At 39.7% G+C, this 16828-nt stretch overlaps 1 protein-coding gene across 9 annotated transcripts in view; it reads right to left on the bottom strand.

Annotated features, from left to right (window-relative positions):
- The window catches only part of PTPRZ1 (protein tyrosine phosphatase receptor type Z1), a 220581-nt gene that overhangs the window by 10214 nt on the left and 193539 nt on the right, over positions 1 to 16828 (bottom strand). For 3 of the 9 annotated variants that reach the window (XM_038421190.2, XM_038421219.2, XM_038421229.2), the window contains exons 16-23: positions 15690 to 15710; positions 15430 to 15526; positions 14071 to 14153; positions 13178 to 13312; positions 10159 to 10293; positions 9128 to 9291; positions 6504 to 6639; positions 386 to 532 (exon numbers count right to left, since the gene is read on the bottom strand). In XM_038421190.2, coding sequence (XP_038277118.1) covers positions 386 to 532; positions 6504 to 6639; positions 9128 to 9291; positions 10159 to 10293; positions 13178 to 13312; positions 14071 to 14153; positions 15430 to 15526; positions 15690 to 15710 — 918 coding nt within the window. Of the gene's footprint in view, positions 1 to 385; positions 533 to 6503; positions 6640 to 8317; positions 8402 to 9127; positions 9292 to 10158; positions 10294 to 13177; positions 13313 to 14070; positions 14154 to 15429; positions 15527 to 15689; positions 15711 to 16828 lie in introns of all 9 variants that reach the window. The other 6 variants (XM_038421210.2, XM_043495729.1, XM_038421238.2 and 3 more) reach the window with 3 other exon arrangements.

Here is a 16828-nt window from a genome sequence, read left to right as displayed (position 1 = left end):
CGTTGTGCTGGCTGGCTCTGCCTATTCTGCAAAGCAGATTGCAGGCACCTTGTATCACTACAACGCCTTCCAGGCAGTCGTTCTAGCAGGGACACTTTAGTAAATCTGGCCCAATATCCACCTTTTAGACTGTGTTTCCAACCCTTGTTTTCTGAAAACATGACTTGTTTGAGGTAGAGTTCATGATTAGGTCTTTTTACCCAACATGTGCTATGTATTTTTGTGCTACTCTAGACCTAGTCTCAGCAGTTATGAATAGAGAAAACTAAATCAGTGACTTCATCTAGTCTCAGACTTTTCAAGCCCATTGTTTACTTGTGATGGGTCAGAGAATGAAAATGACACTGCCCTGACACTTTTCATTTTGACATCCATGAAAGCTCACCTTGAATTGTTTCTCAAGCTTTGTCTTTCCTGTTGGTCCAGATATTAAGAGAACATTAACATAGGCATGAATGTGACTGTCAAGAACTTCTGTTTCTTTACTGAGTATGGCTTCAACCAGTGCATCGTGAATAAAGACGTACTGCTCCTAGTAAAATAGCAACAAACATCTTAGGTCTAACAATTGTCAGATTGCTCCCATGAGCACCTTCTTTGGTTAATCTGTCACTGTTGGCTCACAGCAACCTTTCTATATGATTATGAATTCTTCCCATCTTACTGATATGATTTATTCTGTTGAAATTTTATTTAGTTATATAACTGCAGAGAACTCCAACTCAAGATGTGCCAAAAACTTCTTCAGATGGGGTCTGGGAGCCAACTATGCCAAAGACTCTCCATTAACTGGATACCATTAAAGAAAAAAATCTATCAGCCTTTGCCACACAGTGGTGTGTGAGGTACTACAGATCTTCTGTATAATTAGAGTAGGAATAACAGTGGTAACTGTGATATTTGTTGTCTAATGGTGATCAATGTAATTAGAGACAATCAGGAAATCAAGCATCTTTTTAATTGTTTAAATGGAAGCAGTAAAGCCTGGCTTTCCAAAAATATACCATATGTATACTGTATGGGCTCCTGAAGGGGGAGGCCTCTTAGATGTGACCACAACAGACTGTGTCCCTTTATACTGAAATGTAATATTAAAGCCCAATAAAATCACATTGTGACCAAATGCACCCCTCTAGCCATGCCCTAGACAGAATTAGAATAACCTTTGTACAAAGTATAAATGCAGCTGTCCTTAACACAGAACCCCCAGAGTTACTGGCAGGTCCTTTGTTGAATTTTGTGAGGTCTGACCCGATGGAGGTAGATATGGAATTCACAGCCCTATCTTTTTAAGAGAAAGTTCAGGCTATTAACTGATTATTTTCCATTAGTCTGGTTACACAAAATAAAAGGCTCCAATTCTAAACTGCTCCAGTAGAGTCTCATTCTCCAAGAATATGATACGGAAATTGTGCATATAAAGACAAAAGAGAACATGGTGGCAGATGACCTGTCCAGGAAAGAGGTCTTTGATTTCCTGCCCTTGGGTCAGCAGTGGCTAACCCTCTTGCAGCTTTGTAAGTGGGGAGTTGTGACTGAATTCACCCCTGTATTCACACCCCACTATTGTAATAATCTTTGTGCTAAATATGTTTTGTGAGGTATCATCTGAAAACTAATAACTCACTGGTCAATAATATCATGATGAAATGTGGATAGCAACATTATATGTAACGTTGTGAATTCCATCTGAATGATGTTGGTAGCACATGTTCAAATCCATGTAGCCCTAATAAGGCAGGAATGGTCAAACAGGTCTTAAACAAAGGAATGTGTGTTTATCTCAATTTATATATAAGTTGTAAACAGGATCCTCAGACAGGGAGAGGATGGAAGACAGGAGACAAGAAAAATTGACATTTCAGCAAATAGAGGTGAGAAGAAACAATGTGCAACCTCTTTTACCACCACACACCATGTCTCCTTCTTTATTGTTTGAATGAACTTCAAGGGATAACCTAGGGATAACCTTCAAGGGGTAACCTTCCATAGGGATAACCTTTAAGAAAATGCATTTTGAAGGGTGACTGATCTATAAAAGTGAGGGCAAAAACACTTCAAGTTAGCTCTCCCTATCAATCTCTCTCTTTTTCATTTATGAACACAAAAGAAACAACCTTTGGACTTTAGGAGCAGAACCTGACCTGAAACTTGGTCAGCAATGTTACTGGAAACTTGTGGTAAGAATTTCACCTTTAGACAAGTCTACTTTGTTAAGTTTAGTACTAGGAAGCGTTTATCTTTATTTCTTTTTCTGACTTTAATGCCTCATACTTGTACTCAGTTAAAATCTTCTTGTACTTAAATAAACTTGTTTTATTCTTTAATCAAAACTAATCCAGTGTTGTGAACTCTGTTGGTAACTCCATTTGGAATAGCAGACTGTTATACGTTGACTCCCTCAGAGGGGCAATGGTCCTAATATGTCTGAACTGTCCAGGAGAGGGGTGGACTGTGCAGAACACACATTTGGGGGAGGGGACCTTGGGACTGAGAGGGTATTGGGGTCACTCTGCAAGTAGTAACCAAGCTGTTGGAAGCCAGAGTGTGGCTGGTGTTTGCTGACAGGCTGCTGGGATCAATGTTGCTGGCCAAGAATGTGGCTATACACAAACACTCAGGGTATGACTTGCAAGCTGGCAGACTGTGAATGGACCAGGTCGGAGATACTGCAGCAAAACATTGTGTGACACAGCCTCTCACTAGTCTGAATTACACTCCAAAATGTCATACACATATGCTATGCATAGCTGGTGTTGTAGCATATCCCCATCTGTTCTGAGACACCTGCAATTCCCACAGCCATAGGATGAGTTAGGAATGGAATAATAGTCTTGGTCAGAATTTTCCAACCAGCCTCTTATTTAGCTCTAATTCAGCTGTCTTCCTTGCGATCACAATAAGCCTCTCTCCCCCAATTTCTACGGCTATAATGTGTTCCCTCTCTCAAGCATTTGAACACTTGGTCATTTGTGCTACTTTCTTCTCTAGCTAAGGTATTTCTAAGGCATCCATCACCATGGTATCTAACCACTAACAGCATCTGACTTCAGCTCTTGAGATCTGAAATAGACTTTCCTATCCTCTTCCTATTTATACTCATTGTTTCTCTTTGACATAACACCATTCTGCCTATCTTTGTGCATTACTGGTACAATAGCCTTTATGACAGGTTTCAGAGTAGCAGCCGTGTTAGTCTGTATTCGCAAAAAGAAAAGGAGTACTTGTGGCACCTTAGAGACTAACAAATTTATTAGAGCATAAGCTTTCGTGAGCTACAGCTCACTTCATCGGATGCATTTGGTGGAAAAAACAGAGGAGAGATTTATATACACACACACAGAGAACATGAAACAATGGGTTTATCATACACACTGTAAGGAGAGTGATCACTTAAGATAAGCCATCACCCACAGCAGGGGGGGGAAAGGAGGAAAACCTTCCATGGTGACAAGCAGGTAGGCTAATTCCAGCAGTTAACAAGAATATCAGAGGAACAGTGGGGGGTGGGGTGGGGGGGGAGAAATACCATGGGGAAATAGTTTTACTTTGTGTAATGACTCATCCATTCCCAGTCTCTATTCAAGCCTAAGTTAATTGTATCCAGTTTGCAAATTAATTCCAATTCAGCAGTCTCTCGTTGGAGTCTGTTTTTGAAGCTTTTTTTGTTGAAGGATAGCCACTCTTAGGTCTGTGATCGAGTGACCAGAGAGATTGAAGTGTTCTCCAACTGGTTTTTGAATGTTATAATTCTTGACGTCTGATTTGTGTCCATTCATTCTTTTACGTAGAGACTGTCCAGTTTGGCCAATGTACATGGCAGAGGGGCATTGCTGGCACATGATGGCATATATCACATTGGTAGATGCGCAGGTGAACGAGCCTCTGATAGTGTGGCTGATGTGATTAGGCCCTATGATGGTATCCCCTGAATAGATATGTGGACAGAGTTGGCAACGGGCTTTGTTGCAAGGATAGGTTCCTGGGTTAGTGGTTCTGTTGTGTGGTGTGTGGTTGCTGGTGAGTATTTGCTTCAGATTGGGGGGCTGTCTGTAAGCAAGGACTGGTCTATCTCCCAAGATCTGAGAGAGCGATGGCTCGTCCTTCAGGATAGGTTGTAGATCCTTGATGATGCGTTGGAGAGGTTTTAGTTGGGGGCTGAAGGTGATGGCTAGTGGCGTTCTGTTGTTTTCTTTGTTGGGCCTGTCCTGTAGAAGGTGACTTCTGGGTACTCTTCTGGCTCTGTCAATCTGTTTCTTCACTTCAGCAGGTGGGTATTGTAGTTGTAGGAATGCATGATAGAGATCTTGTAGGTGTTTGTCTCTGTCTGAGGGGTTGGAGCAAATGCGGTTATATCGTAGCGCTTGGCTGTAGACAATGGATCGAGTGGTATGATCTGGATGAAAGCTAGAGGCATGTAGGTAGGAATAGCGGTCAGTAGGTTTCCGATATAGGGTGGTGTTTATGTGACCATCGCTTATTAGCACCGTAGTGTCCAGGAAGTGGATCTCTTGTGTGGACTGGTCCAGGCTGAGGTTGATGGTGGGATGGAAATTGTTGAAATCATGGTGGAATTCCTCAAGAGCTTCTTTTCCATGGGTCCAGATGATGAAGATGTCATCAATGTAGCGCAAGTAGAGTAGGGGCATTAGGGGACGAGAGCTGAGGAAGCGTTGTTCCATAACAACGCTTCCTCAGCTCTCGTCCCCTAATGCCCCTACTCTACTTGCGCTACATTGATGACATCTTCATCATCTGGACCCATGGAAAAGAAGCTCTTGAGGAATTCCACCATGATTTCAACAATTTCCATCCCACCATCAACCTCAGCCTGGACCAGTCCACACAAGAGATCCACTTCCTGGACACTACGGTGCTAATAAGCGATGGTCACATAAACACCACCCTATATCGGAAACCTACTGACCGCTATTCCTACCTACATGCCTCTAGCTTTCATCCAGATCATACCACTCGATCCATTGTCTACAGCCAAGCGCTACGATATAACCGCATTTGCTCCAACCCCTCAGACAGAGACAAACACCTACAAGATCTCTATCATGCATTCCTACAACTACAATACCCACCTGCTGAAGTGAAGAAACAGATTGACAGAGCCAGAAGAGTACCCAGAAGTCACCTTCTACAGGACAGGCCCAACAAGGAAAACAACAGAACGCCACTAGCCATCACCTTCAGCCCCCAACTAAAACCTCTCCAACGCATCATCAAGGATCTACAACCTATCCTGAAGGACGAGCCATCGCTCTCTCAGATCTTGGGAGATAGACCAGTCCTTGCTTACAGACAGCCCCCCAATCTGAAGCAAATACTCACCAGCAACCACACACCACACAACAGAACCACTAACCCAGGAACCTATCCTTGCAACAAAGCCCGTTGCCAACTCTGTCCACATATCTATTCAGGGGATACCATCATAGGGCCTAATCACATCAGCCACACTATCAGAGGCTCGTTCACCTGCGCATCTACCAATGTGATATATGCCATCATGTGCCAGCAATGCCCCTCTGCCATGTACATTGGCCAAACTGGACAGTCTCTACGTAAAAGAATGAATGGACACAAATCAGACGTCAAGAATTATAACATTCAAAAACCAGTTGGAGAACACTTCAATCTCTCTGGTCACTCGATCACAGACCTAAGAGTGGCTATCCTTCAACAAAAAAAGCTTCAAAAACAGACTCCAACGAGAGACTGCTGAATTGGAATTAATTTGCAAACTGGATACAATTAACTTAGGCTTGAATAGAGACTGGGAATGGATGAGTCATTACACAAAGTAAAACTATTTCCCCATGGTATTTCTCCCCCCCCACCCCACCCCCCACTGTTCCTCTGATATTCTTGTTAACTGCTGGAATTAGCCTACCTGCTTGTCACCATGGAAGGTTTTCCTCCTTTCCCCCCCCTGCTGTGGGTGATGGCTTATCTTAAGTGATCACTCTCCTTACAGTGTGTATGATAAACCCATTGTTTCATGTTCTCTGTGTGTGTGTATATAAATCTCTCCTCTGTTTTTTCCACCAAATGCATCCGATGAAGTGAGCTGTAGCTCACGAAAGCTTATGCTCTAATAAATTTGTTAGTCTCTAAGGTGCCACAAGTACTCCTTTTCTTTTTGCGAATAGCCTTTATATATATCATTTCATGCTTCAATCCCGATTACTGAACTATTGACAATTCTATAAATGAACTCAGACAAAAATGCCTAAAGCTCCCCCAGAAAAGTGCAAATGTTGCCAGCCGCAGCTGCAGAGGTCACTCGCCTGCTCATTGCTTGAGGGAGCCAGGAACAAACTTTCAAAGCAAAGGAAGGAAACCAAGCCAGCAGGAAAGTCCTGGATGGTGATTGGTCACCATCCTGCCTATCAGAGCAAATGAGAAGAAGGAGCCTAGTGTCTGTGCTGTTGCCAACTGAGTCACAGAAGCTGGCTTCAGTTTACTTACCATAATGCATATTCTCTTCTTACCTCAGTCTGCACCAAGTAGTTCCTTTGTGTACGTATGTGTTTTAAGAATCCAAATATGTTGACTGTCCCTTCATGCTGAATTTGCTGCAGCATGCTGTCTAATACTATGTATGTGCCTGTTCTTCCAACGCCAGCACTGTAAAAAAACCCCAAAAAATGCACTTGAGTTGGAAGCAGGGTGAAAGAGCTCACATGGGGTGAATTATTGTTCCTTAGATACGAGTTTTTCAATGCAAGCTCTTACATACCTACATTACATATAACACATTCAGTGTAAGGGAGGTGATGAGGAGGAATCTCTCCCCTTCCTCTCTATTCATCTTTTATTAAAGGGGAAGACCTATTTTTCATCTCCTTCAACCACTCTCCCTATATCCCAGTTTAAACAAGACTTGTGACTTCCCGTTGGTTTGCAGCTTTCAGGCCTTTAATACTCCAGGTATCCTTTGAAGCAGGTGCTTCAGAGCTGTGATGTGCCCAGAATCCTCTCTGCTGATACACGTGACCGTTCAGACAAGTGGCTACATTTACCACACCTTACAAATTCAGACGCTGCCTAGGGATCTTTCAAAGGAGATATTGCACTGAGGAAGATCCTAGGAAGTATCAAAACTGTTGAAAGTACACTAGCAAATGGAAATCTTACTGCTCTTCAGACATAGCCCAAAAAGGCAAGCAAAGTGTGAGGCCTTCCTCAATAAACAAGAGGAAGAAAGGGAGCCAACTTACACTGGTTAGTTGATCAATAGTTTATAAAAATCCTATTGATTGTGTACGAAGGTCATTGGTGTTCAAGTATTTTAGGACTCATGATAGTGCCATAGTCTGATGTTAACACCAAATTTTGTCCTAATGCAGCTTACCTGTGCAAATTCCATTCAATTTAGCATGCACATATCAAAGGCAAAATTTGTCGCTTATGCTTAGAACCCGAACCAAAACTTTTCATGAGAAACTAAAAAAAAAGAGGTACCTTTGAAGCAATTTATATTTTTATCCCTGGATTATGAAACACAATCCAGTTATTTAACACAGTTTTAGATCCCACAGTGATGCATGTTGTATAAAAACCTCAATACATAAACAGTTAGTTTAGGTTTCTCATGAATAGTTTGGGTTAGAGTTGTAAAGTCAATATTCTGCTCTTTGCTATATATAGTCACAAATCCATTTACATCAATTGGAATTGTATGTATGTAAAAGTACAGAATTGGGCACCAACATAGCAATGTAAAACTGAATAGGTCCAGGTTAGCCGCACACTATTAGATCCATTAAAATACAAATACAGATTATCAGGCACCATATACCCTTGTTAGAAATGATAAACATGAAATAACAAAAGCACTGAAATAAGAAAATAATTAAGTAAAATTTCATAAAAATAAAAGTATTTTCACCTCAGTGTAACCTGGAAAGGTAACAAGAGAAGTTAGTCTCATACCATGAGAGTCCTTCTAAACTCCATTACAATCCAGAAACAAACAAACAAGAGGTTTATAAAACTATTTGCAGCTTGAACCCTGAAATTTGTACATGACCCAGTGGAGAAGTCTGAATGAAGCCATACAATTTAGCGTTGTTAAAAAATTATTGAGGGCTATCATATTGCTGATCTCTCTACAACCCCTTGGAGAGTGTTGGTATTTCTGGAAAGCTCCAATTTTGGCCTTCTGAAGAACAATCAGAGGTGGAGATATCAGCATAACAAAGAAAACTTGATCATTTTTTTCCAGTACAAAAATATTTCAGTAAAATTAGATCATCCCAAAACAAATTATCTTCGACTTGCAGCATTTCTATGGCAACTTTACCTGTTGGCTTCATCAGTCTCAGCTCCAGAAGGACAGAATTCATGAGGAGGTTCTCTTTTCAAATGTTCCATCAAAGATGAGGTACTATAGTGGAAAACCAGAACCTGCTTATATATTTTCCAATAATCTGGTCATTCACTGGTACTGTGAAGTAATCCCAGGACCTGTAAGCCATTTTAAACCAACTTTCCCTGGGTTGCTTCAGTCTCAGTGAGCACTATCAGTACATCTGCCTAAAACTTGCAGCATTGTCAGAGCTCAAGTAGTTTCTCCTGAACTCTCCTCTATTACAAACCATTGATAGAGCACAGAGTAATGATACAAACAGCAAAGCTATAATTCAGCAGGTACTATATTCAGTCTTCTTTTTTGTATAGTCTCCTTTTAGAACTACAGTGCATCCCTTCACCAAAGACCATATGAACTGAAAAAATTACAATACATATTTTGGCAGAAGTGAAACAATTATTGCAATACATATATCAGGAAAGTCTTTAGCTACCCAAACTGCAATATATACATGCAAAATAAATTAAAAAGAAAAGCAATTTGCAAAAAAAAAAAAAATGTAGCACAGAGCAGCATCACATTGTTTACAGTCACCAAGCGATTCATGGTGCTGGCATGGCCAGTTGATTATTCAGCCTTACAAAAGCTACAGCTACTAGATAAAGAATGTAGTGTTCTTTCACTAGTAATTATTAAATATTAATGTGAAATTCTGCCTATAACACCACTGAAAAAATATTTTTGTGCAAAAAAGCAATGAGATAAAAATCAGAGGGAACTTTACTGCAGTAAAAACCACACCTGCAATGAACCACCACAGGCCCCACAGCATGGCGCTTAGCATATGATGCCTTTCGCACAAATGTGAGGACGGGCAGAGTATATTCTGGAACACCCATATCAGGCCACTGGGTATAATGGTATTGAGTAACTACACGTCCACTAGACCTTCCTTTCTGGGAACCCTGAAACAGAAAATAGTTATATATGTCAATAGGCCAAGACAAAGAAAGGCCATCTTCTCACTGTTTCCTTTATATACTTAATATTCTATTTTGGAATTGAATTAACATAGTCACTGTTCAGCATAAAGCACACGAGACCCTAAGAATACTGGTAGCGAATCATACAGTTATATGTACTATAATGGCCAAACTGTGTCTTCCTTATTAGGAACACAAGACGTCTTTCCACTGACTTTATTGAGTCAATACACATGCTGCTTTTGACTTCAGCTTTGACCTGCTTTCATTAGGGCTACTCCTGATTTACACTGGTCTAAGTGTGTATCGAGCTCGTATTTCCACCGGGATGCTCAGACAAGTGTACCTCCTCCCTCTCCCCAGATCAGCTCTGCCTCTTAAACTGAATCATCTAGCCCTAGAAATGGAGCAAACTTTGCTGAGCAAAATGATTTAAAATCAGTCTACTTCTTTTTTGTTAGCCTTTTTCATTCTGAGAATTCCTGCTGCTCACTAGTCTAAGTGATGTCCACAGCAACAGACTTATATGGCCATAGCCCTTCCCCTGCTGGTGGTATTACTGCTGTACTCAACTTGCCTGCTATGAGGGCAGAACATGTAGCCTCAATAGCAATTTCCCTTAATAAGTCTAACTGGGCATTAGATTGTGGTTATACAGTTGTGAGGCCATCACCTCCACATTTAAAGAGAGCACTCAGGTAAAACTCGCTGTGACGTCAATGAGAGTTTTGCCTTCGTAAGGACTGCAGGATTCAGTCCTAAGTTTGTATCAAAACAGTTGACATTATAAGATTCTGAAAATCATAAAACATCCCTGTGTCCAGGACATGCTTTTGGGATATCACCAACCTTTTTGACCTTGGTGTTTCTAATAGTAAAATTCCTCACAGTGTAATAGGCAAGTACGTGAGCACTCTTCTGAGTGACCAAAAAGTTTCCATATTCTTCGCTACCATCAGCAGGCCAGTACTGGTCACATTTTCTCTGCCATAAAGAGAGAACACAGTGTCAAACTACAGAGTTAAAATGAGCACATTTAAGGGCACTATAATCTAAAGAAGACAATGGGAACTCCAAGGACACACAGCAAAGGTAGAATTTGTCCCTTACTGTGCGTCTGGTCATCTCTGCTATCCCCTTATCAGAGCAGGTGTTTATTTTGAATCTCGAAGTTGGGCTTTGCATTTCTTTCACTCTCTTCAGAAGCCAGAATATTGTAGAAAAGAATCCTTAAGGACAATTATTGACCAAATAGCCTATTAAGTATTAACTACAAAGAATTCATAGTCCCAGATCACCGCATGACATAGAAGAAGCTGCAGAAAGGGAAAGCATATTTGTGGTGCCTCTCCTACAGTTCTTCCCTCAGTTGTGTGGTGATAGCCGTCTTTTGGAGATATGGAGTCTATAATTTCAGGTCAGGACCCTGAGAAGATGCCAGGGGATGATAAATCCCTCTGCATGGATTGCAAGGGATCTCCTAGCAGCATCTCTTCTCCTGTGTTGTCTCTGCTACTGGCTTCTCCACCATAGCTATGCACTAGGGGAAATTAATAGTGGTCTGATCAGTGGTAAATTCACAGTGGTGAACTGTCACTGAATTCAACCTCCTTTGCCAGAGAAGCAGGCTCTGCTCATCATGTGGTCCTATACATAGCTTCAAAGAGTCCAAGGCCAGAAGGGACCACTGTGATCATCTAATCTGACTCCTGTATAACTAGGGCCCTATTCAGGAAAACATGTCATGGACCATGAAATCTGGTCTCCCCTCTGTGAAATCTGACCTTTTGTGTGCTTTTACCCTATACTATACAGATTTTATGGGGGAAGACCAGCATTTCTCAAATTGGGGGTCCTGACCCAAAAGGGAGTTGCAGTGGGGATGTCGCAGGGTTGTTTTAGAGGGGGTCGTGGTATTGCCACCCTTACTTCTGTGCTACCTGTAGAGCTGGTCAGCTGGAGAGCAGCGGTTGTTGGCCAGGCACTCTGCTCTGAAGACAGTGCCCTGCCAGCAGCAGTGCAGAAGGGTGGCAATACCATCCCATGCCACCGTTATTTCTGCATTGCTGCCTTCAGAGATGGGTGTCCGGAGAGTGGCGGCTGCTGACTGATGGCCCGGCTCTGCAGGCAGCAGCGCAGAAGTAAGGGTGGCAATATGACTCTGACTTAAGAGCTGGGCTCCCGGCCAACAGCCGCCGCTCTCCAGCTGCCCAACTCTGAAAACAGCACAGCTGCCAGCAGCAGCGCAGAAGTAAGGGTAGAAGCACTGCAACCCTCCCTACAATTGCTTTGCAACCCCCCCCACAACTCCTTTTTGGGTCAGGACCACTACAATTATAACACCGTGAAATTTCAGATTGAAATAGCTGAAATCATGAAATTTACGATTTTAAAAATTCTATGACAAGGAAATTGATCAAAATGGAGTGTGAATTTGGTAGGATCCTGATATAACACATCATAGAATTTCCCCAAAATAATTCCAGGAGCATATTTTTTAGAAAAACATCCAACCTGGATTTAAAAATCCACCACAACCTTTGGTAAATTGTTCCAATGGTTAACTACTGTCACTGTTAAAAATTTACACCTTATTTCCAGTCTGAATTTGTCTAGTTTCAACTTCCAGCCACTGGATCATTTCATACCTTTTTTCTGCTAGATTGAAATGCCCATTATTATATATTTGTTTTCCATGTAGATACTTAGAGGCTGTAATCAAGTCAACCCTTAGCCTTCTCTTTGTTAAGATAAATAGATTGAGCTCCTTGAGTCTATAAGACATGTTTTCTAATCCTTTAATCATTGTCATGGCTCTTCTCTGAACCCTCTCCAATTTATCAACATCCTTCTTGAATTTTGGGCACCAGAACTGTACACAGTATTCCAGCAGCAGTCACACCAGTGCCAAATTCAGAGGTAAAATGATCTCTCTACTCCTACTCAAGATTTCCCTGTTTATGCATTCCAGGAATGCATTAGCCCTTTTGGCCACAGTGTGACTTTGAGAGCTCATGCTCAGCTGATTATCCAACACGACCCCCAATTATTTTTTCAGAGTCACTGGTTCCCAGGATAGAGAGCCCCATCCTGTAAGTATGGCCTACATTCTTTGTTCCTAGATGTATACATTTACATCTAGCCATATTAAAATACATATTGTTCGCTTGTGCCCAGTTTATCAAATGATCCAGATTGCCCTATGTATGTGCCCTATCCTCTGCATTATTTACCAGTCCCCCAATTTTTGTGTCAGCTGCAAATTTCATCAGTGATGATTTTATGCTTTCTACACCTCACCCTCAGGGTAGCTGTGGGACCTAGAGAGGGTAGACCTAAATAGTTGCAAAAAGCCAAAATGGTTGTTAATGTAATTATTCTTATAATTTTAGGTTATTATAAACTTGCTTTTGCCTTTACTGAATTTTAAGAGATATTTATAACTACTTTCATACACATAATGCTTGGAGATTATAATAACTCACATACTTTTGTTTTTTGTTGCTTTTCTAATTAAATGAAATGTTTATGTTTATTAAGGAAATCCCTTGGAAATCTCTTCTTTCTGTCAATCAGTGGTGGACATTGAGTGTCAAAGATGACGACATCTTGTTAGCCATAAAACCATATTTATTATTTCCAATTGTGTTTACACAGATTCTGAGGTGCAGCATTCTGACTTCTATTTGTATTAACTTTCTATATTATTTTCTTTTATACTATGTTTTGAAAGAGGTATATAAGTATTATTGTGACTTCTGCTTTGTATAGAATATTTGATAGGAGTCTAATAGCAAATTGTAAATGTACATAGGCTGCATGTGTAGGAACCATTTGGTGTAGATAACATAAAGAAATGGATTCATACCCTTCCTTTCTCAACAAGATTAGTTATCATCACAATGATTTCCACATTATGCTCCCAAATCATTCTCCAGAAATCTTCTGCTGTTGATTTTAATGGCCCTTGAGCAGCAATGTAAGCTTTTGGCTTGTTGTAGCCCTAAATTAAAATATAAGAAATGACACTTGTTCATGTACAGTTTGTATAAAAAAGGCGGTTGGGTAGAGTACATGACATTTTATATATGAATACAATAGAAAACCCCACACAACTTCAGGTATTTTTTATTTGTAACGATTTCATTCACATAAAGCCTGTTGGAACCAGATACAATGTGAATGGAATTATTATGTTAATGTGTAAAATTCCAAAAAAGAGAATAATACCCTGGCAGAACATTGACATACTAATGATTTGAAAAGATCTGTTATGATATTAATGTAAGAAATAAACTAGTATCATTCACATATAATAGGTTTAAAGAATAGGGTAACTAAAACTGAAAAAATGCTGTCCCCCTGAGATCCTTATCCGAATGGCATACACATCTCATGAGATTAGCCCGGATAGAAGAATTAAGTATCTACTACAAATACATAAAAATATAGAAATTCAGAACTGAAATATTTACTCTGTACTGCCATACCACATACTTTATGGTATTAAAAAATCATCAGCTGATCTGAAGCCTCTACAATAACGGAACACAAAAACATGTGAAATCTGAGATTTATCTTCATGTTGATGGTTTGTGGATTTAAGTCAGATCCTTAAAGAATCTCCTTCTAACGAAGCTTTTTATATTGTTTTGTGCATATATATTTAAGAATTAATCCATTTTTATGAACTCTAGATGCCTCATTGCCTTGGCTATCTTGAATACCTGACCAGATTAATAGATATGTAAATGTACTTACATCAACATAGTTGGCATTGATGTAATCAGTCACTCTTCCATCCTTTTCTGCAAGTTGTGCAAGTTTAACCCTACTATGATCATCTGCAATAAAACAAGTCAAAATAACACAGCACTCTAGCAAGCATGGTTCCTTTTTTTTAGGAAACCTTTTACAGTGAGAGACGTTAATTGGATTTTAGAATATTTATATGGGAAGTACAACAATCATATGCAAGTATTCTGTGCTTAAATATGAATCACATTCAAAATTTCAGCTGGAGAAATGCTAACTAACATCTGGGATTTGGGTTGGGAAATAATCAAACACATATCTTTTAGAGAAGGGAGAAAGTTGATCACCCTGTGAGATGCACATGTGCAATTCCCTTTGAAGCCAATGGAAGGATGTATGGCTAGATGGTCATAGAATGTATCCCCTTAGAGACCTATCTATATTCTCATAGTGCCACACATCACTATAGTATCTGAGCACCTCTCAGGAAATAACCAAAATCACCTGAGTAGTGCTCCCGTAAAGCTTTGGATAGAAATGGGGAGAATGGGAGAACAAATAATGCTAATTTTTGTTCTGTGAAGGTGAATCTTCAATAAGGTGAAGTGAACCTCTTTTGTTCTGGGGTGAAATTTACACCTCCTGTTGCCAAATCAACTGAATTGGTCCTATTATCTATACAGCTCTGGTGCTACTGCACCTAGAACACTGTATTTAATTCTGAGTGCTTTGTTACCAGAAAAATATTGGTAGACCAGAGACAGTTCAAAAAAATAGCCACAAAAATGATCAGGAGGCTGAAGGGACTGACATTAAAGAAAGATTAAAAGAGCTAAATATATACACACATTAGCTAAGAATTACTAGCATGATGGAGAGGGGTGAAGCAATTGGAACATGTGTCCCAGCTAATGAAACTGATTTATATTCAGTGACGGGGCACATACAACCTAAAAAACTGATAAATATATATTTCTGTGTGTGCAGAGACTACAGATCCTGGGATTCTGCAGATTGCTAAAGAGGATAAATCATCATTATTCCAGCTCAAAGATGGATTAACTTTAGTAATCAAAACATAGCTTCTTTGGCTTTATAATGGAATTGTAAGGAAGTCTCCAATTTCTTTTTTGTTTTGTCACAGAAGGCCTACACAGGTTTCACTATCAAAAGCTCAGTAGGGCAGCAGAATTTCAGAGAAATAACTTGAAAAGATATGAAAGCCTGTTCTGTTACTCACAGAACACTTCTGCTGAACAAGACCAATAATTTTCAGACCATTATGATTCCCCCCCCATGATAATACATTACTGCACACTTCCCTACGTTGACCTTTAAAATACATAACCAAGCGTGTTCACTTACAAGCAACGATATTTATATATCGATTCTTATTCTTGTTGTCTGGGTGATTAGAGCTGTCTGAAGTAATACCAAGATCTACAGTACAGCTCTGGATTTCCTGAAAAGAAAAGAGGCACATGCTATTTTAATAAATATTAACTTACATGCAATGTCTTAAAATGTAATAAATCAACATGAAAAACCACAACTGTAAACCAAACCATCTTACAACTAGTTCTCTGCTTTAAAAAAAAAAAAAAAGCAGTGAAATAATTCCTTACCTTGTAAAACTCTTTCAGTGTCTAATGAGGGAATGAATGCAAAAAAAGTAAAGAAATCAAATTCCACAGCACACAACAAATGGATAGAAGTGCTTATACATATTATAATGGAAAACAATTATGGTCATGCAATATATGTGTTTATAATATAGCAACAACGTTGAATATTTCTGACATAATGCATGCAAGTAAAAGAAATGAGAAATTCTGAACTTGAAATAACTTTCATAACAAAGACTGACATCTGTATGTATCTCAGTGACTTGGCCTCAGTCAGACTCTGGACTTGCAAATACTTATGCATGAGTAGTCTCATTGACAGGGCAGAGGCTTTTAGTTATTGGTCCAGGAACTGGGTTAAGTTTTACAGGCCTGCTCTTACTCTCATTGAAGTTAACTGCAAAACCTCAACTGATTTCCAAGGGAGCAGGATTGTGCAGCTTTACATCTTCATGTGACTATACTCTACCAGTTTCGGGCTCTAAACTACAATCCTTATTCATACAAGTAGTCTGATTGGGCCTAATGCATGTGTAAGGATGAATGAGTAAGGGTAACATGAGCAGGCCCTTAAAAATGCATAACAGTATTCTCAGCATTTAATTCAAGTTTTTATTTTATGGAATGCTTCAATTAAATAGGAAACTCAGTCTTCTATAAGGGGCACCTTATTAAACAGAAAATAAATTCCATTCATTTAAAAATAGTATAATCATGGTTCCTGTAATGTTCTGGGACTCGTCTTAAGGCCAAAACATCTTCATTTTAGGCTTTCTAAAAGTTAAAAATAAGAGAAGTGGTTACTAGTCATGGTTAAAGCCTAATGACCTGGTAAATTAGGTTTTAAATAGGATTTGCTTTATAGTAATAGGAATTAAAAACTGAAAAAGCTAACTTCTGTCAGCTCTGCAAAGATAATAACTTTAGTTTAGAGTCTTGCATATCTTGTTAGTTCTCCAGGAGCAGAGAGAAAGTCAGGGCACATATTCTGTGGCGTTTTATAAACCTGGAAGAACAGATAGGTAGATTGGGGTTCTCACTCCTATCTACAACTGTGCTATAAGTAAAAATGCTGTTTTTCAACCATACATTCTGAACAAAATGCCCTATATTGTGGTCTCTGGACGACAGTGGGAAAT

This window comes from Dermochelys coriacea, chromosome 1, assembly GCF_009764565.3.
Source record: "Dermochelys coriacea isolate rDerCor1 chromosome 1, rDerCor1.pri.v4, whole genome shotgun sequence".
Classification (NCBI taxonomy): domain Eukaryota; kingdom Metazoa; phylum Chordata; order Testudines; family Dermochelyidae; genus Dermochelys; species Dermochelys coriacea.
The sequence above is the reverse complement of the archived record's forward strand: the minus strand, read 5'-3'. Positions and strand labels throughout refer to the sequence as shown.